The 21236-nt window shown below is 40.4% G+C and overlaps 4 protein-coding genes across 4 annotated transcripts; all 4 read left to right on the top strand.

Annotated features, from left to right (window-relative positions):
• Nucleotides 1–3391: 3391 nt before the first annotated feature.
• On the top strand, nucleotides 3392–4306 carry LOC115561030 (putative gustatory receptor clone PTE03). Its single transcript, XM_030380801.1, has one exon. The coding sequence runs from the start codon at nucleotides 3392–3394 to the stop codon at nucleotides 4304–4306; it is 915 nt and encodes a 304-aa protein (XP_030236661.1).
• Nucleotides 4307–5842: 1536 nt separating this feature from the next.
• LOC115561735 (putative gustatory receptor clone PTE03) lies at nucleotides 5843–7846 on the top strand. The gene has a single exon (XM_030381955.1). The coding sequence runs from the start codon at nucleotides 6393–6395 to the stop codon at nucleotides 7320–7322; it is 930 nt and encodes a 309-aa protein (XP_030237815.1). The 5' UTR covers nucleotides 5843–6392; the 3' UTR covers nucleotides 7323–7846.
• A 1700-nt stretch (nucleotides 7847–9546) lies between these two features.
• Nucleotides 9547–10491, top strand: LOC115561029 (putative gustatory receptor clone PTE03). Its single transcript, XM_030380800.1, has one exon. It carries the CDS (start codon nucleotides 9562–9564, stop codon nucleotides 10489–10491), a length of 930 nt encoding a protein of 309 aa, XP_030236660.1. The 5' UTR covers nucleotides 9547–9561.
• Nucleotides 10492–18733: 8242 nt separating this feature from the next.
• Nucleotides 18734–19663, top strand: LOC115561028 (olfactory receptor 1509-like). Its single transcript, XM_030380799.1, has one exon. It carries the CDS (start codon nucleotides 18734–18736, stop codon nucleotides 19661–19663), a length of 930 nt encoding a protein of 309 aa, XP_030236659.1.
• Nucleotides 19664–21236: the final 1573 nt, after the last annotated feature.

Below are 21236 nucleotides of genomic sequence, written 5' to 3'. Positions count from 1 at the left end.
AATAAAAAAAAAAAAAATTTTGGGCTCAAAACAAAGAAGCAGTAGCCTGACTGCTATGTTCAAATGACATTTGTTCAAAGCAGTCGTTTAATTGCACTATAGGCTCTTTTTTTGTATCGTCCTGTTTTGATCAGTATATGCCAATGTTGTTATCAATAAAAAATCATTTGCACAAGGCAAGCCGATGCACTTCACCATGTTGATAAGAGAATTAAAATGAGAAGAATTATGGGACAAAAAAATCAAGGGATATTTAGCATAGAAAAATAATTTGCGATTAATCGCGATTAATAATAGTTAACTATGACATTAATGCGATTAATCACGATTAAATATTTTAATCGCTTGACAGCTCTAGTATATAGTAGAGCTGTCAAGCGATTAAAATATTTAATCGTGATTAATCGCATTAATGTCATAGTTAACTCTAATTAATCGCGATTAATCGCAAATTCTTTTTCTATGCTAAATATCCCTTGATTTTTTTGTCCCATAATTCTTCTCATTTTAATTCTCTTATCAACATGGTGAAGTGCATCGGCTTGCCTTGTGCAAATGATTTTTTATTGATAACAACATTGGCATTTACACTGATCAAAACAGGACGATACAAAAAAAGAGCCTATAGTGCAATTAAACGACTGCTTTGAACTAATGTCATTTGAACATAGCAGTCAGGCTACTGCTTCTTTGTTTTGAGCCAAAGAAAAAAAAAAAAAAAAAAGTTTTTTTTTTTTTTTTTATAAAGTAATTGCGTTAATCGCGCGATAAAATTTTTAACGCCGTTAAATTTGGTTTGCGTTAGCGCCGTTAATAACGCGTTTAACTGACAGCTCTAGTATATAGATATTTATATATATATTGAAAATTTGTTTATAGATATTTGAAGATCAAAGTGTGTTGATTTGTTTGAGAAAGTGTTGATTTGAATGCTTGAGTGAAGGTTAACGGTTAAAAATGTACCAAGAAATCTGAGGTAGTTGAAGTTCAGAGAATGGCCTTTGCCGTCCTCCCAATGTTTTGTAAAAAACAATATTTAAAATTAGAATATCTTAAAATGTTTAAAATATTAAGAAAAATTTAAATAGAAGCTCGTGATTCCAAGCTAGTCTGAACGTTTGAAAATTGTAATAGAGTCTCTAGGTGAAAAACTTTGGAAGGAGTAAGGTCCCGAAGTTTGAACAGAATAATAAAGAAAGAAAGAATACAATTTAAGAATAGTTAAGCGCTGCATGATGCAGCACTCACCTAACTAGAAAAACTAAAATGAATTAACAAAGGTTAATGGTTTAAAATTGACACGGTTGCGAAGTCTGAAGTAGTTGAAGTGTCAGACACAGGGCGGCTGGCTCCACCATCCTCCCTTTGATTTCCATTACAAAAAATTATATTTCAAAGGAAGAATATTCTAAAAAGTTAAAATATTGAAGACATTTGAATGGTATCATGTGATTCCAAGCTAATATTAACATTTTGAAATTGGAATGGAGTCTAGGTGAAGAATTGTGGAAGAAGTAGGGTCCCAAAATGTGTAAGAATAATAAAGAAAGAATGAAAGAAGCACGGCTAAAGGCAACCACACACCGGACCAACTGCCCGATTCGCGTCGGTAAATGAAGTCGGGCTATTTAATCTGGCCGACTCGAACACCGACATGGGCGGTACACACCTACGGGATTACAGCCGACGCCGTACGTTCCGCGCTTGTGCGAGATGTAATGTCTCCAAAACAACAGGCGCCACTAATCTGTATTGTGGGCCAAAAAACACGAAAACCAGAAGTAGCAGGTCCTCTTCTTCGATCTGGTATGCTTATATTAATATTTATACTTGTTTTAAGATCTATACACATTGTGTGTGCTCTCAGAGATCAATGTTGTATGAATGCCTATCAGTACATTTTCATGTTTTCATGTTTGTACGTCGAGCCACGGCAAAGAAGATTTTCTGTTACGACAGACAATAAAGTTTTCTGAATCTGAATCTGAATCTGAATCTTACCATCCTCACTTCCGGGCTTCACTGATTCGCTAGTCAAGCTGCTAGCCCTCCACCAATCAGAATGGTAAAAGAATGAGCGACTCGAATGGCCGATTACACATTACGCTGCTTGCAACACTCACCTATAAACTAAATGAAGTAGATTGTATGTTCTTTATGAATTTATCGCTTGGCACAATGTGAAATAGTTATTATAAACTATATGGAGCTCTACCATAGAAGTTCTGTACTTAATGTAGTAGTTAATATGGACTATATTAAAGTTTTACATAAACTATATGATGTAGGCCTAGTTATTATGTGCAGTAGAAAGTAGTGAATCTGTAGTATATTAATAAGTAATTATATAAACTATATGATGTAGTTATTATGTACTATATGAAGTAGTTAATAAGTACTAAATTAAGTCTACACTACTTTAATACTATATAAGTGGTACGAAACTTTACTTTGTCCCATTTTCCTGAGCTCATTCAGCGAACAAATATAAAGATAAAGACAGAAGAACCTTATGTAACAAGGGTGGAAAGTCAAAACCATTAGATATGATATAATAAGTAAAACTAAGAATTGAGGATATGAATGTTTGATTAGTTCTGTAGCCTGTGTTGTAGCTCATGTTTATAATATTTTATAAATGCATCTGATTCTAGAGATTCCTATTCTGAAATAATATTGAGTCCAGGTCAATCTGGTGAGGATAAATAAGCCTAATTCATGATTTTTTATAATAGCACCACCTTTGGGTGTAGTACCACACCGCCACATTTGGGTTTATGGGTAGTGGGGGTTATTGGTAACCATACCTGAAAATGTCAAGAGTTTTCGATAGGCTGCAGTAAGACTTTTACAGAATTTGAGAAAAAAATAAAACGTTACGGAAACAATAGGGGACCAAGCAGCTTCGCTGCTCGGAACCCTAATAAAGAAAATATGCATCAACGTGTACTCGTAAAAAATGTAACTAGTTCCATTTGGTCCTTTGTTGATGATGTCAGAGGTCCTGCTCCCATGGTTCCTGGGGCTGAGAGAAGCTTTATAGGAGCAGAGGAGAGCCTTAGCTCAGTCTGATGGACTGGAGGTCCGGGTTAGACCAGAGGCCACAATGTCTGCTACATCTTCTCTCTGTCATTTGAAACAATTTTAAAGATGTGGGGTCATGTTCTAGGCTCAGAGAGGGAGTGGTAAGTGTGTGGCAGTCAGGTGGCGATCACACTAAATGATCTGATGGAAAGTGTCTTCAGAAATAAGATGGGGGTCTTGTTTGTAACTTGAAGTGATCGATGTAGGGACATTCTTCTAAAGACAACAAGACGAATAATACTCCTATAACAGGAACGAACGCTCAATAATCTCCTGTGATGAACTTCTTCTGAGAGTGAAAGGTATCATGGTCAATTCAAGCCAGTTTCCATATTTCATACTGACTGAATACCTGGACATGGGCTATCTGAAGTACTTATATTTTGTGATTGTTTTGATTCTGTACATTGTGATTGTGGTTGCAAATGCTTTTCTCATTGTAACTATTTGTATGAAAAGAAGCCTACATGAGCCTATGTATGTGTTTCTGTGTAGCCTGTTGGTTAATGAACTGTATGGTAGCGCTGGTCTATTTCCATTCCTCCTGCTGCAGATCACCTCAGACACTCACACCATATCTAGATCCATATGTTTCCTTCAGATCTACTGCTTGCATACGTATGCCACTGTAGAGTTTTGTAACCTGGCTGTGATGTCCTATGATAGGTACCTTGCTATCTGCTGTCCTCTGCATTATAAGGCTCGGCTGACCTCTAACAAGGTGGCTCTATTGATCGCTCTCGTATGGCTGTACTCTCTTATCAAGTTCCTAGTTTCCATTTTTCTGACTTTCCGTTTAAAACTCTGTGGGAACGTCATAGGCCGACTATACTGTCAAAACTACTATGTGACCAAACTCGCGTGTTCTGATACCACAGTAAACAATGTCTGGGGACTTTTTGCAACATTTGTGACCATTGGGGTTCCATTGTTCCCCATCGTGTTCTCCTACACCAAGATCCTCAGGGTTTGTGTCAATGGTTCTAAAGAGACCAGACAGAAAGCAGTCAGTACCTGCACCCCCCACATCGCCTCCCTACTGATCTTCACCTTTGGGTGTGGATTTGAAATATTTCAGAGTAGATATAATATGACCAGTGTTCCAAGGATATTGCGGATTGTTTTATCGCTGTACTTTGTAACAATCCAAGGACTCTTCAACCCTATCATTTATGGACTGAGGTTATCTAAAATAAGACAGATTTGTAGAAATCAGATATAGTTATATGTATTAGATGTATAATACCTAATCCTAACCCTACATATTTAGGTCATTTTTTACTTTTATTATTTGCAACAAGTCGCACATAATCTATTCACGTGATTTCCCCTTAAAAGGTGTAGTAGGTTCAATTTAAGAGTTGTTAAGAGAATGTGATAGACAGGCAAGATGAATTCCTCTAGCCAATCAGGAAAGAGACGCCTTGATTGGTTAAAAATGAGCCAGGATAATTATTTTTTTGTATAATTATTTTTATTTGATTTTAGTTGTTTTTGTAAGAACAAGCAAATAAACAAAACAGACAAGAAATAAGAGAAAAAAGAAGCACAAGTGTATATGTTGTTCACTGTTTGATAAAATGCAGAAAATAATCAGTAATTTGATTGCATGTTCACACGCACACACACACACACACACACACACACACACACACACACACACACACACACACACACACACACACACACACACACACACACACACACACACACACACACAAACACACACACACACACACGAACACACACACACACACACACACACACACACACACACACACACACACACTCACACTCACATACTCAAACATTGTTTCTATGTCCTGTGATCTCCACTGTAGTTCCCCACCTTTCCTAGCGATGCTACAAGCATTATTTCTCATAATGCCTCATAAATGTGTTTCCATAGTTCATTAAATTGTTTTGTTCTATTGATATCCTCAAACAATGTATTTTCAATGGTTAAATAATATTTCATAAGTTCTTTCCAGCTCTTTAATGTAGGTGCCTCTGCTTCTTTCCAGTTTTTTTAAGATGAGCTTCTTATAAACAAGGGAAGAAAACCTAATCTGCCATCCCTAAGGGTACCTTACACCATCGGGATTCTGAAAAATACACAGCTGAGCTGAAAACTGCAGTTTCGTTTTACAAATACTTGATGTCCATTCTTGGATTTCCTTCCATCCTTTGTTCACTTTCATACAATGCCACACACTGGTCAGAGGAGTCTGAATAAAACGTGTGTAATTTATCTCTAGTGTAGTATATTCTTGTCATCAATTTATATTGCATTAACCTAAGATTTTCATTTGTGGTAATTTTATTGGTGAGATACAAGCATTTCTTCCGTTTTATGTTGGCTTCTTTGAATTGGAGATTACTAAAAGATAGTGGAAGGCCTTCGGCATTCCTTGCATAGTGACGCTCAAGTGGTAGCATTTGAATCCGAACAACTTTAAAGAAAGAAGGAAAGAAAGAATAATACTTAAGAAGAACAATAGTTCAGCACTGTATGCAGCACTCCTCTGATTAATGATGATGAGACTTTTAGTTGAATACAGCTGTGTGAAATATCTGTTTTCAGCATTAATAGCTGTAATAAAATGTTAATAAAGAAGTTATGCCTCAATGTGTGCGTCTAAAAGATGTAGCTGGTTCCTTTGTTGATGATGTCAGAGGTCCTGCTCCCATGGTTACTGCTATTGAGAGAAGCTTTAAGGAGCAGAGAAGAGCCTTAGCTCAGTCTGATGGACTGGAGGTCCTGGTTAAAGCAGAAACTGTTTTATCGATGTGAGGTCATGTTCTAGGCTCAGAGAGGGAGTGGTAAGTGTGTGGCAGTTACTTAATGTATCCACACTTATTGTAAGCACTTGATGTATGTTGTACTTATTCATAGTAGCCTACTTAATTGTGTAGCTTATGCAGTAGCTGCTATCACTGCTGTATACGGGGAATTGGTTAGCCTAGAGATTGCTACTTGCACTAGGTTCTGTGAACATCTTTACTGCACCGACAGCGATATATTGTTTCACCTTTTATGACAAATGTACTTATTGTAAGTCGCTTTGTATTAAAGCGTCTGCTAAATGCCCTGAATGTAAATGTGTGGGGATCACACTAAATGTTCAGATGGAAAGTGTCTTCTGATGTCCGAGATGAGAAACGTGATCAGATATGAGACTTATTTTTAGTTTGAAGAGAATAATGTAGGGACAATCTTCGAAAAGACAACAAGACGAATAATATTCATAAAACAGGAAAAAATACCAATCTCCTGTGATGAACTTCTTCTGAGAGTGAAAGTTATCATGGTCAATTCAAGCCAGTTTCCATATTTCATACTGACTGCCTACCTGGACATGGGCTATCTGAAGTACTTATATTTCGTGATTGTTTTGTTTCTGTACATTGTGATTGTGTTTGCGAATGCTTTTCTCATTGTAACTATTTGTATGAAGAGGAGCCTACATGAGCCTATGTATGTGTTTCTGTGTAGCCTGTTGGTTAATCAGCTGTATGGTAGCGCTGGTCTATTTCCATTCCTCCTGCTGCAGATCCCCTCAGACACTCACACCATATCTAGATCCATGTGTTTCCTTCAGATCTACTGCTTGTACACCTATGCATCGGTGGAGTTTTGTAACCTGGCTGTGATGTCCTATGATAGGTACCTTGCTATCTGCTGTCCTCTGCATTATAAGGCTCGGCTGACCTCTAACAAGGTGGCTCTGTTGATCGCTCTCATATGGCTGTACTCTCTTATCAAGTTCATAATACCCCTTTGTCTGAATCTTCGTTTAACGCTGTGTGGGAACGTCACAGACCGGCTTTACTGTCATAATTACCACGTGGTCAAACTGGCATGTTCTGTTACCACAGTTAACAATATCTACGGACTTTTTGCAACATTTCTGACCGTTTTTGTTCCATTGATCCCCATCCTGTTCTCCTACATCAAGATCCTCAGGGTTTGTGTCGTTGGTTCTAAAGAGACCAGACAGAAAGCAGTCAGTACCTGCACCCCCCACATCGCCTCCCTGATCAATTTCTCTTTTGGGTGTTGTTTTGAAATATTTCAGAGTAGATTCAATATGACCGGTGTTCCCAGGATAATACGTATCGTTTTATCGCTGTACTTTCTAACCATCCAACCAATCTTTAACCCTATCATTTATGGGCTGAGGTTATCTAAAATAAGACAGATGTGTAGAAATCAGTTTTGCTGTCAGAAGTTATAGCTATAACTTTGTAATAACTTCACATATATTGATATGAATAATACTTAATGTGAATCCTGCATATCTGTGTAGGATAGGTAATTTTTTACTTTTATTATTTGCAACTAGTTGCACATAACTTTATTCATGTGATTTCCCCTTTAAAGGAAGTAGGGCAGATTTAAGAGTTGAAAAGAAAATGTGATAGACAGGCAAGATGAATTCCTCTAGCCAATCAGGAAAGAGATGCCTTGATTGGTCAAAAATTTGCCAGGATCATTCTAAAATCGTAATGGTCTCATGCAGAGGCCTATGTGGTCTACTACGAACCGATTTTCACACTTCCACCCACTAAGAGCTAATGGACGGCAATGGAATTCATTAAATAGTCTCCCTCAAATTGAAGCTTTTGAAACTTAACTACTACAACTTTAACCATGCATTAATAAAATTAATACAATATTGTTCATGTTGTCTTATATTTTCCCTTCTTTCCCAGTAAACAAGTGGTTTCTACAGCTGTATACACAAGTCAAACTGTCTAAAGGTCCACTCCAAATTGTATTGACCCTTCTGTGGTCACTGGTTTAGAAACACAAATCTTTATGTTGCCTGATTTCATCTAGTTGCCTGGATCAAAACATATTCCCTGGTTTTAAAGCGGTATGTTTAGAACTTCAAATTCCTGATTTGCAATTTGGAAATCGGACTCTTTTGTGTAAACTTGTTTAATTTACAATTTCTTATTGATAAACGTTGAACTGAACAAAAAACATTTTTGATCAACAAATGAATCTCTGAAGAGCTTGGCATGTAATTCGATATGGTTTAGTGCTTCATTGGGGGACCCATCGGCTGAACATATTTGGCCTGTTAAGCACCTTAAGACTGCAATGGTGATTAAGGGCTACACAAATAAAATTGAATTGAATTGAATGAACATGTTTCCACTGGCTCTTATAATCCAAGCTGACCTGCTACCATTTAAATCACTTGATGATTCCCATGGACCTATAGCATGTTCAAAAGCAGGTCATAGTCCATTAGCGTGTTCAACCCCAGGTAATGGACCTATAGCATGTTCAACACCAGGTCATGGATCTATAGCAATCTTGAAGATACAAGTTGGATGATTTGTTAAATGTTTGAACGAAGGCTAACCGTTAACATTTTTAAGTTTGAAGACTAAGAACTTCAAGTCTCAGATAATGGACTTTGCTGTCCTCCCATTGACTTCCATTGTAAAATATATATTTTAAAGTAGAATATCTTAAAGTTAAAAATACTTAAACTTTTTGAATGGAAGCATGCGATACCAAGCTAATCTGATCATTAGTCCCTCTGTGAAACTTTGTGGAAGGAGAAAGGTCAAAAAGTTCAAAGAGAATAAGAAAGGAAGAAAAAAAGAAAGAAAGAGAGAAAGAAAGAAAGAAAGAAAGAAAGAAAGAAAGAAAGAAAGAAAGAAAGAAAGAAAGAAAGAATGAATGAATGAATGAATGAGTGTGTGTGTGTGTGTGTGTGTGTGTGTGTGTGTGTGTGTGTGTGTGTGTGTGTGTGTGTGTGTGTGTGTGTGTGTGTGTGTGTGTGTGTGTGTGTGTGTGTGTGTGTGTGTATGAATGAATGAATGAATGAATGAATGAATGAATGAATGAATGAAAGAAAGAATACAATTTAAGAAGAACCAAAGTTGAGCACTGCATTACTCACTTAATTAATGATAAGACTTATATTTAAATACAGCTTTGTTAAGTATCTGTTTTTAATATTAATAGGTGTAATAAAAAAGAAAATAAATAAGTTATGCACCAATGTGTATGCCTAAAAGATGTAGCAGGTTCCATTTGGTCCTTTGTTGATGATGTCAGAGGTCCTGCTCCCATGGTTCCTGGGGCTGAGAGAAGCTTTATAGGAGCAGAGAAGAGCCTTAGCTCAGTCTGATGGACTGGAGGTTCTGGTTAGACCAGAGGCCACAATGTCTGCTACATCTTCCCTCTGTCATATGAAACAGTTTTAAAGATGTGAGGTCATGTTCTAGGCTCAGAGAGGGAGTGGTAAGTGTGTGGCGGTCAGGTGTGGGGATAACACTAAATGATCTGATGGAAAGTGTCTTCAGAAATAAGATGGGGGTCTTGTTTGTAGTTTGAAGTGATCGATGTAGGGATATTCTTCTGAAAGACAACAAGGTGAATAATATTTCTATTGCAGGAATGGATGCTCAATAATCTCCTGTGACGAACTTCTTCTGAGAGTGAAAGGTATCATGGTCAATTCAAGTCAGTTTCCATATTTCCTACTGACTGAATACCTGGACATGGGCTATCTGAAGTACTTATATTTTGTGATTCTTTTGATGCTGTACATTGTGATTGTGGTTGCAAATGCTTTTCTCATTGTAACTATTTGTATGAAAAGAAGCCTACATGAGCCTATGTATGTGTTTCTGTGTAGCCTGTTGGTTAATGAACTGTATGGTAGCGCTGGTCTATTTCCATTCCTCCTGCTGCAGATCACCTCAGACACTCACACCATATCTAGATCCATATGTTTCCTTCAGATCTACTGCTTGTACACCTATGGCACTGTGGAGTTTAGTAACCTGGCTGTGATGTCCTATGATAGGTACCTTGCTATCTGCTGTCCTCTGCATTATAAGGCTCGGCTGACCTCTAACAAGGTGGCTCTGTTCATCGCTCTCATATGGCTCTACTCTCTTATCAAGTTCCTAGTTTCTACTTTTCTGACTTTCCGTTTAAAACTCTGTGGGAACGTCATAGACCGACTATACTGTCAAATCTACTATGTGACCAAACTCGCGTGTTCTGATACCACAGTAAACAATGTCTGGGGTCTTTTTGCATCATTTGTGACCATTGGGGTTCCATTGATCCCCATCCTGTTCTCCTACACCAAGATCCTCAGGGTTTGTGTCAATGGTTCTAAAGAGACCAGACAGAAAGCAGTCAGTACCTGCACCCCCCACATCGCCTCCCTACTGATCTTCACCTTTGGGTGTGGATTTGAAATATTTCAGAGTAGATATAATATGACCAGTGTTCCCAGGATATTGCGTATTGTTTTATCGCTGTACTTTGTAACAATCCAAGGACTCTTTAGCCCTATAATTTATGGACTCAGGTTATCTAAAATAAGACAGATTTGTAGAAATCACTTTTTCCGAAAGAAGATTTAGATATCACTTTTTGATGTCTTCATATATATTCGATGTATAATACCTAATGGGAATCCTACATAATTGTGTAGGATAGGTCACTTTTTTACTTTTATTCTTTGCAACTATTCGCACATAACTTTATGCCTATGATTTCCCCTGAAAAAGTGTAGTAGGTTCGATTTAAGAGTTTTAAAGAAAATGTGATAGACAGGCAAGATGAGGAGATGCCTTGATTGGTCAAAAATGAGCCAGGATCATTCTAAAATCGTAATGGTCTCATACAGAGGCCTTTGTGGTCAAATAGGAACAGATTTCCACACTTTCACCCACAAAGAGCTAATGGACGGCAATGGCATTCCTTAAATAGTCACGCTCAAATTGTATCATTTGATTCTGAACTGCAACAACTTTAACCATGCATTAATAAAATATAAACAATAATGTTCATGTTGTCTTGTATTTGCCCTTTTTCCCAGTAAATCAGTGGTTTCCACAGCTGTAGAGACAAGTCAAACATACTAAAGATCCACTTCAACTAGTAATGACCCTTCTGTGGTCAATGGTTTAGAAACACAAACCATGATGTAAGCTGATTTCATCTAGTTGCCCGGATCCAAAACTATTCCCTGGTTTGTTTTGAAGAACTTCAAAATCCTGATTTGCAATTTTAGAAATGGGACAATATTGCATAAACGTGTTTCATTCTTATTGATAAAGGTTGAACTGACCACAAAACATTTTTAAATATTCCTCTGATCAACAAATGAATCTCTTTCAAGCTTGGTGTGTCATTTAAAATGGCTTAGTGTTTCCACTGGCTTCATTTACAATATCTTATTGATAAAGGTTGAACTGAACACAAAACATTTTGAGATATTCCTCTGGTTCATGCTGCCCTAATACCATTCAAATCGCATGGTTATTCCCATGGACCTATAGTATGCTCAACACCAGGTCATGGATCTATAGTATGCTCAACACCAGGTCATGGACCTATAGTATGCTCAACACCAGGTCATGGACCTATAGCATGTTCAACACCAGGTCATGGATCTATAGCATGCTCAACACCAGGTCATGGACCTATAGTATGTTCAACACCAGGTCATGGACCTATAGTATGCTCAACACCAGGTCATGGACCTATAGTATGCTCAACACCAGGTCATGGACCTATAGCATGATCAACACCAGGTCATGGACCTATAGCATGATCAACACCAGGTCATGGACCTATAGTATGCTCAACACCGGGTCATGGACCTATAGCATGTTCAACACCAGGTCATGGACCTATAGTATGCTCAACACCAGGTCATGGACCTATAGTATGCTCAACACCAGGTCATGAACCTATAGCATGATCAACACCAGGTCATGGACCTATAGCATGTTCAACACCAGGTCTGAAGTATTATGAGCCTCAGCATAGGCGTGGGCCTGTGGTTAGGGTTAACGTTAGGGTTAGTTGGTTAGGTTGAATAGAGAATAGAAGAAAAAATGTATTAATGAATGCCTTAGTAGTTAACATGAACACCACTGCCTCAGTTGACATGTACACCAAGAGTAAACATGAACACCATTAGTAAATGATTACTGGACCATTTGTTAATTGTTAGTGATTGCTTCTTAACTGCATAATGTTATTTGATGGTTCAATGTACATAAGTTACAAATGTACTGTACTGAATCCCATAATTAGCATAACATGCCATCCAAAATTATGGGAAATTGCATAAATGGAAATTCTGGCTTCTCTGACATTACCCTACAGCCAGTAACTCCTCTTTTGAGATTCTGCTCTCGGTCGGAACGCTTTGTTTAGTTGTGGCCTGGTGTAATGATCCACTATTCTCAGAGTCACAGTTTAGTAGATTAAGGGTTAATAGGAGTCGAGTCATGGTAGTTTATAATTGTATTGTAACTAATTAATATAGTACATATTAATACTTAATCAGTACATAAGAGCTATATCACTACAAAAATAAAATACAGAACTTTACCTTGTGCAATCCCTCCTCACATCATCCCAAGAGATTGCCTGCCTCACTACCTTCCCCGCTGGATTACCGCGTCCACTGGGATTTCCTCCATGCGGTCAGAAAAAGAAACAGAGAAAACAGAGAAAAACAGCGTGCAACGTTCGCACCCTTCTTGACAATGACTCCAATGAACGGCCAGAAAGACTCACAGCCTTCGTAGCAAGAGAACTGCAAAGGTTCAATGTTGACATTGCAGCCTTATCCAAGACCAGAATGGCGGAAGAAAGGAAACTGAGAGAGGAAAAGGGAGGATATAACTTCTTTTGGAAGGGCAGGCCTGCTGGTGAACCAAGGTTTGCTTTGCCATCAAAAGCAACCTGGTAAGGCAACTCAATGAACTGCCCCAGGGCATCAGCGAGCGCCTTATGACAGCCCGGCTAACGCTGGAAAGCAACCGGATGGCCACTGTCGTGTGTGCATATGCTCCCACTCTGGATTCACAAGATGTCATCAAAGAAGCCTTCTATGCCAGCCTAGATAACATCTTGTCAGCCATCACAAAAGAAGACATAATCATCCTCCTTGGGGACTTCAATGCCAGGGTGGGTCGGGATTATACAACATGGAGTGGCACCATGGGAAAAGAGGGAGGAGGGAATATCAACTCCATGCACCCTCAATCCAAGCATTGGCATCTGATCGACTACGTTATTGTTCGAGCCAGGGACAGACGTAATTTACATCTCACAAGAGCAATGACCAGTACGGATGGACGTTGAGAGTGTGGTGAGGTGTGAGGAGATACCATCAGACCTCACGGATGCACTGATTGTCATCCTTTTCAAGAAAGGTGACAAAGCAGATTGTGGAAACTACAGGGGAATCTCACTCCTATTTACCAACGGGAAGATCATCACCCGCATTATTTTTAAGAGATTCCTCCGTCTATCAGAGGAAGTCCTCCCTGAAACACAGTGTGGCTTACGTTCTGCCTGTGGCACAACTGACATGATCTTCACAACCAGACAGCTACAAGAAAAAACAAATCACTATGTATGGCCTTCATAGATCTAACAAAAGCCATCGATTCAGTAACCGCCAGGCCGTTTGGACAATCCTATCCAAGTGTGGATGCCCAGAAAAGTACATCAGGATCCTGAGACTGCTCCATGAAAACATGTCAGCAGCTGTCCTCTGCAATGGCTCTGAGACTGAACCTTTCAAGGTTGAAACTGGAGTCTAACAAGGCTGCATTATTGCCCCAACCCTTTTCACAGTCTTTATAGCAGCCATCCTCCACCTCATTGGTAACAATCTACCGCCCGGTTTCCAGTCTTCAGAACAGATGGCAAACTGTTCAACCTAAACAGATTAAAGCCAAATCAAAGCTCTCCCTCTCCTGGAGCCGCGATATATGCATATGACAATGCTATTGTGGCCCACACAGAAGAAGATCTACAGATCACATTGAATGCTTTTGCTTGGGCTAACAAGTTCCTTGGACTGACCCTGAACATCAAAAAGACCCAGGTTCTCCATCAGCCTCCACCAGACAATAACAATTGCAAATGAATGCCTTCTGAATGTGGACCACTTCCATATCTGGGTAGCCACCTCTCCTAAAAAGCAGACATTGACGGTGAAGTACAAAATAAAATCTGCTGTGTAAGTGGAGCTTTTGCAAAGCTCTGCAAAAGGGTCTGTGAGAATCCAGATTGCTTGCTAGGACTAATTTGTTTGTATATGGAGCAATCACCTTCCCGCACTCCTCAATGGTGCAGAGACATGGACAACATACAGCAGGCATCTATGATCTTTGGAGTCCTACCATCAGAGACAACTCAGAAAAATCCTGGGTGTCAGCTGGGAAGAGAAGTGGACAAACATCAGCATCCTGGCTGATGCAAACATACACAGCATCACCACCACTATCACAAAGCGTCGGCTGCGATGGACAGGCCATGTCATATGGGTGCCCGATACTCTCCTCCCAAAGCAGGTATTCTACTCCCAGCTTTCAATTGGCCACCATGCACCTGGAGGCCAGAAAAACATCGCAAGGACAACATTAGGACAAACCTCAACACAGATCCACCTGGAGAAACGGCCTGACCCTAACCCTAACCCTAACCCTAAACGGCCTAACCCTAACCCTAACCCTAACCCTAACCCTCCACCTGGAGAAACGGCCTGAGAGGGAAGGGGCCACTTTCCATGAGGACCAACTTCGACAGGCGGCAAAACTCAAGCAGCAGCAAAGGAAGGAGGGGTTCACCACAAAACAGGCCACCCCAATCTCTCCCCCTTGCACCTCACATCCATGCCCACACTGCAATAGAGCATGTGTCTCCAGAATTGGCCTCTTTGGTATAGTCCATGCTGAGACCGAGGAGCTGCATGACCAACGCTTAGATGAAGTGTTGAAGGTCATCAAGGCGGTGGGGCTCAAGCGATTCTTAGGCATGGTGAATTATTTAGCCAAGTTCATCCCAGAGCCATCAACAGTGGCACATCCACTGTATGAGCTACTGAGGGGAGATACAGAGTGGACGTGGGGTGCTGCACACTGTGAAGCTTTCAGAAATCTAAAGAATGCATTAGCCACAGCCCCGGTACTTACCTGCCATGATGCCAACAAGCCCACCATCGTGTCAGCAGACTCCAGCAGCTACGGGCTGGGGGGCGTCCTGCTCCAGCAGCATAGAGAGAGCTGGAAACCTGTGGACTACTGCTCCAGACCATTGAGTGATGTGGAGAAACGGTACGCCCAGATCGAGAAGGAGTGCCTTGCCAGCGTTTGGGCCTGTGAACGCTTCGACAAGTACCTTTATGGACTGGACAGTTTTAAACTGGTGGCCGATCACAAACCACTGGTACCCCTCATGAACAGCAAGGATCTGGACTGCGTGCCAATAAGGTGCCAGAGGCTGCTGATGAGACTGATGCGGTTCAACGCCACCGCAGAGCATGCACCTGGTAAGACATTAGCAGTGGCAGATGCACTGTCTAGGGTCCCAGAGCAATGTCAGGGGGATGGGGTCTGTCATGAGGAGGTAGCAGCACACATTGAGGCTGTTATGGACCAGGTCCCAGCCCCACCAATGATAGGCAGCTCCAGTGCCCAGTGAGCTCCCATCCAGGCCATCGCAGAAAATTGCTATAGATCTGCGCGAGTACAAGAAGCACAACTACTTAGTAGTGTCAGATTATTACTCCAGATATCTAGAAATTTTGAATCTGCCTACAATTCCTACCAAATTACAATTTACTATTTACAATTTACAATTTGCACCAGGTTGTACCTAAGATGAAAGCCACATTTGCACGTTTCGGTATCCCCGAAGTGATAGTGAATGATAATGGGCCCCAGCTAGCTTCAGCAGAGATGAGGGAGTTTAGTGAGGACTATGATTTTGTACATATCACATCAAGCCCTAGCTACCCCTAGAGTAACGGGCAGGCAGAGAGGGCAGTTCAGATAGCTAAGTCTATATTGGGACAGAAAGACCCCCTCCTGGCACTAATCACTTACAGAGCCACACCCACCTTGTCGACAGGAATCAGTCCAGCAGAACTGTTGATGGGCAGGAAAATTAGGACCACCTTGCCCATCTTGCAGGACAATCTGGGACCTAACTGGTCCAACGAGGATGGGATCAGGAAGGCTGACGCTGCAGCCAAGCAGCGGCAGGCCTATTTCTACAACCGCAGAAATGGAGTCAAGGTCCTACCACCCCTGAGCCCGGGGGACTCCACACTAATGAAACTGGATGGACAGAAACAGCGGACAACGCCTGCTGTTGTTCATAGCTCTAGCTCCACTCCAAGGTCCTATAGCGTGGAGACCGCACAAGGTGAGCGCTACAGGAGGAACAGATGCCACCTGCAGTCTACGCCTGTCAGTGAGAGTTCTGACCAGGTGACTCCAGAGGTCACGGATACTGACAGTGGGGACACACAGGGTGCGGGGTCACAATAAACTCCCACACGACCACAAGGGACTGAGATCGTCACTCGTTCTGGCAGAGTGAGCAAGCCTCCGGTCAAACTGAAGTGGTGAACAGGGACTGTGGGGCTGTTTTGGGGGAAAGACTCAGGGTCAAGAGACTTTGCAGTAGGGACTTTTGGGGAGAGAAAAAAGAAAAGAAAAAGAAAGGGAAATGTTTGAGCAATGAATGATTTGTTTGATTAATGAATGATTTTTGTTGCAGAAAATGCACTTTCATTATTTCTGATTTACATTAACAGAAAATGCACTTTTGCTATTTCTGATTTACATTAATACGAAATGCACTTGTTCAGGAAAGACAAGACAGTAGGAATGTTATGTTTTGTTACAGTATGAATAGAGATGGTAATTTTTATTAGACAACATTAAGGTCTGATGGTTGTATACAGTCACGTTTCAATAAGAAATATTGTTCACATACAGAAGTGTTAATTGTTTACTAGACGCTAGAAGTTCATGTGAATTGATAAGGGCAACATCTTTAAGGGGGGAGAGGTAATGACAGGTAGTGACCACTGGCGGTCAGTGTCATAGCCTAGGGCATTGTTCTGTGCCAAGTAGAAGAAGAAGGATAGACATTAATGCATTGCGTTGTTCCGTTTGGCAGTTCTGGATTAAACCGAACACTGAGAAGAACTCACACGTAGTCGTGTCCAAATAAATATGCCTGTTAGTAGTTAGCTACAGACATTACAATAACTACTTCATATGCTACACAATAACTACTTCATATAGTTTATATTAACTACTTCATATAGTATATATCAACTGCTTCATGAAGTACATGATAACTACTTTATATAGTACATAATAACCACTTCATATAGTCCATATTGAATACTTGATATAGTCCATAATAACTAATTCATATAGTTCAATTAACTACTTCATTTAGAACATAATATCTACCTCATATAGTACAAAATAACTACTTCATATATTTGATAATGACTACTTCATATAGTACATATTAACTACTTCATATAGTACACACTAACTACTTCATATATTTGATAATGACTACTTCATATAGTACATATTAACTACTTCATATAGTCCACACTAATTACTTCATATATTTTTTATTAACTACTTCTTGTAGTACATACTGACTACTTCAGTCAATCTGGAGATGTGTTCAATAGAAGACGCATTTGGTGATGGCCTCCCAGAGGGGGGGGGGGCTGTAAACGAGGAAGAGGAGGGTTCCACAGAGAGGTGGGGGTGTAAACGAGGAAGAGGAGGGTTCCACAGAGAGGTGGGGGTGTAAACGAGGAAGAGGAGGGTTCCACAGAGAGGTGGGGTCTGTAAACGAGGAAGAGGAGGGTTCCACAGAGAGGTGGGGGCTGTAAACGAGGAAGAGGAGGGTTCCACAGAGAGGTGGGGTCTGTAAACGAGGAAGAGGAGGGTTCCACAGAGAGGTGGGGACTGTAAACGAGGAAGAGGAGGGTTCCACAGAGAGGTGGGGTCTGTAAACGAGGAAGAGGAGGGTTCCACAGAGAGGTGGGGGCTGTAAACGAGGAAGAGGAGGGTTCCACAGAGAGGTGGGGGCTGTAAACGAAGAAGAGGAGGGTTCCACAGAGAGGTGGGGGCAGTAAACGAGGAAGAGGAGGGTTCCACAGACAGAGCCCTAGGGAACGCCTCCATTGCATATTTATCTTTATAAGTTCAATATGAACAAGTCAATATTTACACCAAATATTTTTTCAGCACTATCAGATTCATTATAATTGTTGGGAATTGTCATAATTGTTAGAATTTAGAAAGACAAGGATCAAATAGAGCAATATTTAATCCTTGATGTTCCCCAGGCGTGAGATGTAGGTCATACTGTTTTACCACAACCAGCCACCAATGTGCACGTGTAAATGAATAGCCTGTTCCATTTGTTGATGATGTCAGAGGTCCTGCTCCCATGGTTCTTGGGGCTGAGAGAAGCTTTATAGGAGCAGAGGAGAGCCTTAGCTCAGTCTGATGGACTGGAGGTCCTGGTTAGACCAGAGGCCGCAATGTCTGCTACATCTGTGAGATGTGAGGTCATGTTCTAGGCTCAGAGAGGGATTGGTAAGTGTGTGGCAGTCAGGTGTGGGGATCACACCAAATGTTCTGATGGAAAGTGTCTATATAAGATATGGGTCTTGTTTGTAACTTGAAGTGATCGATGTAGGTATATTCTTCTAAAAGACAACAAGGCGAATAACTTTCCTAAAAAAGGAACGAAGGCTCAATAATCTCCTGTGATGAACTTCTTCTGAGAGTGAAAGGTATCATGGTCAATTCAAGCCAGATTCCATATTTCGTACTGACTGCCTACCTGGACATGGGCTATCTGAAGTACTTATATTTTGTGATTGTTTTGATGCTGTACATTGTGATTGTGGTTGCAAATGCTTTTCTCATTGTAACTATTTGTATGAAAAGAAGCCTACATGAGCCTATGTATGTGTTTCTGTGTAGCCTGTTGGTTAATGAACTGTATGGTAGCGCTGGTCTATTTCCATTCCTCCTGCTGCAGATCACCTCAGACACTCACACCATATCTAGATCCATGTGTTTCCTTCAGATCTACTGCTTGTACACCTATGCCACTGTGGAGTTTAGTAACCTGGCTGTGATGTCCTATGATAGGTACCTTGCTATCTGCTGTCCTCTGCATTATAAGGCTCGGCTGACCTCTTGCAAGGTGGCTCTGTTGATCGCTCTCGTATGGCTCTACTCTCTTATCAAGTTCCTAGTTTCTACTTTTCTGACTTTCCGTTTAAAACTCTGTGGGAATGTCATAGACCGGATGTACTGTCAAATCTACTATGTGACCAAACTCGCGTGTTCTGATACCACAGTAAACAATGTCTGGGGTCTTTTTGCATCATTTGTGACCATTGGGGTTCCATTGATCCCCATCATGTTCTCCTACACCAAGATCCTCAGGGTTTGTGTCAATGGTTCTAAAGAGACCAGACAGAAAGCAGTCAGTACCTGCACCCCCCACATCGCCTCCCTACTGATCTTCACCTTTGGGTGTGGATTTGAAATATTTCAGAGTAGATATAATATGACCAGTGTTCCCAGGATATTGCGTATTGTTTTATCGCTGTACTTTGTAACAATCCAAGGACTCTTTAACCCTATCATTTATGGACTGAGGTTATCTAAAATAAGACAGATTTGTCTAAATGTGTTTTTCTGTCAGAAGATATAGATATCAATTTTTGATGTCTTCATATATATTCGATGTGTAATACCTAATGTGAATCCTACATCATTTTGTAGGATAGGTCATTCTTTACTTTTATTCTTTGCAAATAGTCGCACATAACTTTATGTCTATGATTCCCCCTTTGAAGGTGTAGTAGGTTCAATTTAAGATTAGTAAAGACAATGTGATAGACAGGCAAGATGAAGAGATGCCTTGATTGTCAAAAATGAGCCAGGATCATTCTAAAATCGTAATGGTCTCATACAGAGGCCTTTGTGGTCAACTAGGAACAGATGTCCACACTTTCACCCACAAAGAGCTAATGGACGGCAATGGCATTCCTTAAATAGTCACGCTCAAATTGTATCATTTGCATCTGAACTACAACAACTTTAACCATGCATTAATAAAATAAATACAATATTGTTCATGTTGTCTTGTATTTGGCCTTCTTCCCCAGTAAACCAGTGGTTTCCAAAGCTGTAGAGACAAGTCAAACTTACTAAAGATCCACTTCAACTACTGACCCTTCTGTGGTCACTGGTTTAGAAACACAAACCATGATGTAAGCTGATTTCATCTAGTTGCCCGGATCCAAAACTATTCCCTGGTTTGTTTTTAAGAACTTCAAAATCCTGATTTGCAATTTTGGCAATGGGACATAATTGCATAAACGTGTTTCATTCTTATTAATCATCATCATCATCCTTTTATTATTAGACTCAAGGTCCATTTAAAAACATACAATACAAGAAATAGACAACACACACATAAATAAGAATAAAAACATAAGTATTATGTATTATATATTAATAAAGGTTGAACTGACCACAAAACTTTTTTAAGCATTCCTCTGATCAACAAATTAATCTCTTTCAAGCTTGGTGTGTCATTTAAAATGGCTTAGTGTTTCCACTGGCTTCATTTGCAATATCTTATTGATAAAGGTTGAACTGAACACAAAACATTTTGAAATATTCCTCTGGTTCATGCTGCCCTAATACCATTCAAATTGCATGGTTATTCCCATGGACCTATAGCATATTCAACACCAGGTCATGGACCTATAGCATGTTCAACACCAGGTCATGGACCTATTGCATGATCAACACCAGGTCATGGACCTATAGTATGCTCAACACCAGGTCATGGACCTATAGCATGTTCAACACCAGGTCATGGACCTATAGCATGTTCAACACCAGGTCATGGACCTATAGCATGATCAACACCAGGTCATGGACCTATAGTATGTTCAACACCAGGTCATGGACCTATAGCATGTTCAACACCGGGTCATGGACCTATAGCATGTTCAACACCAGGTCATGGACCTATAGTATGATCAACACCAGGTCATGGACCTATAGCATGATCAACACCAGGTCATGGACCTATAGCATGTTCAACAGCAGGTCTGAAGTATTATGAGCCTCAGCATAGGCGGGGGCCTGGGGTTAGGGTTAACGTTAGGGTTAGTTGGTTAGGGTGAATAGAGAATAGAATAAATAATGTATTAATGAATGCCTTAGTTACCATGAACACCACTGCCTCAGTTGACATGTACACCAAGAGT

Source organism: Gadus morhua, chromosome 16, assembly GCF_902167405.1.
Source record: "Gadus morhua chromosome 16, gadMor3.0, whole genome shotgun sequence".
Classification (NCBI taxonomy): domain Eukaryota; kingdom Metazoa; phylum Chordata; class Actinopteri; order Gadiformes; family Gadidae; genus Gadus; species Gadus morhua.
The sequence above is the reverse complement of the archived record's forward strand: the minus strand, read 5'-3'. Positions and strand labels throughout refer to the sequence as shown.

Bases quoted from the DNA above. Each gene is read 5' to 3' on its own strand.
- LOC115561030 (XM_030380801.1), top strand. From the start codon at position 3,392: ATGGTCAATTCAAGCCAGTTTCCATATTTCATACTGACTGAATACCTG.
- LOC115561735 (XM_030381955.1), top strand. From the start codon at position 6,393: ATGGTCAATTCAAGCCAGTTTCCATATTTCATACTGACTGCCTACCTG.
- LOC115561029 (XM_030380800.1), top strand. From the start codon at position 9,562: ATGGTCAATTCAAGTCAGTTTCCATATTTCCTACTGACTGAATACCTG.
- LOC115561028 (XM_030380799.1), top strand. From the start codon at position 18,734: ATGGTCAATTCAAGCCAGATTCCATATTTCGTACTGACTGCCTACCTG.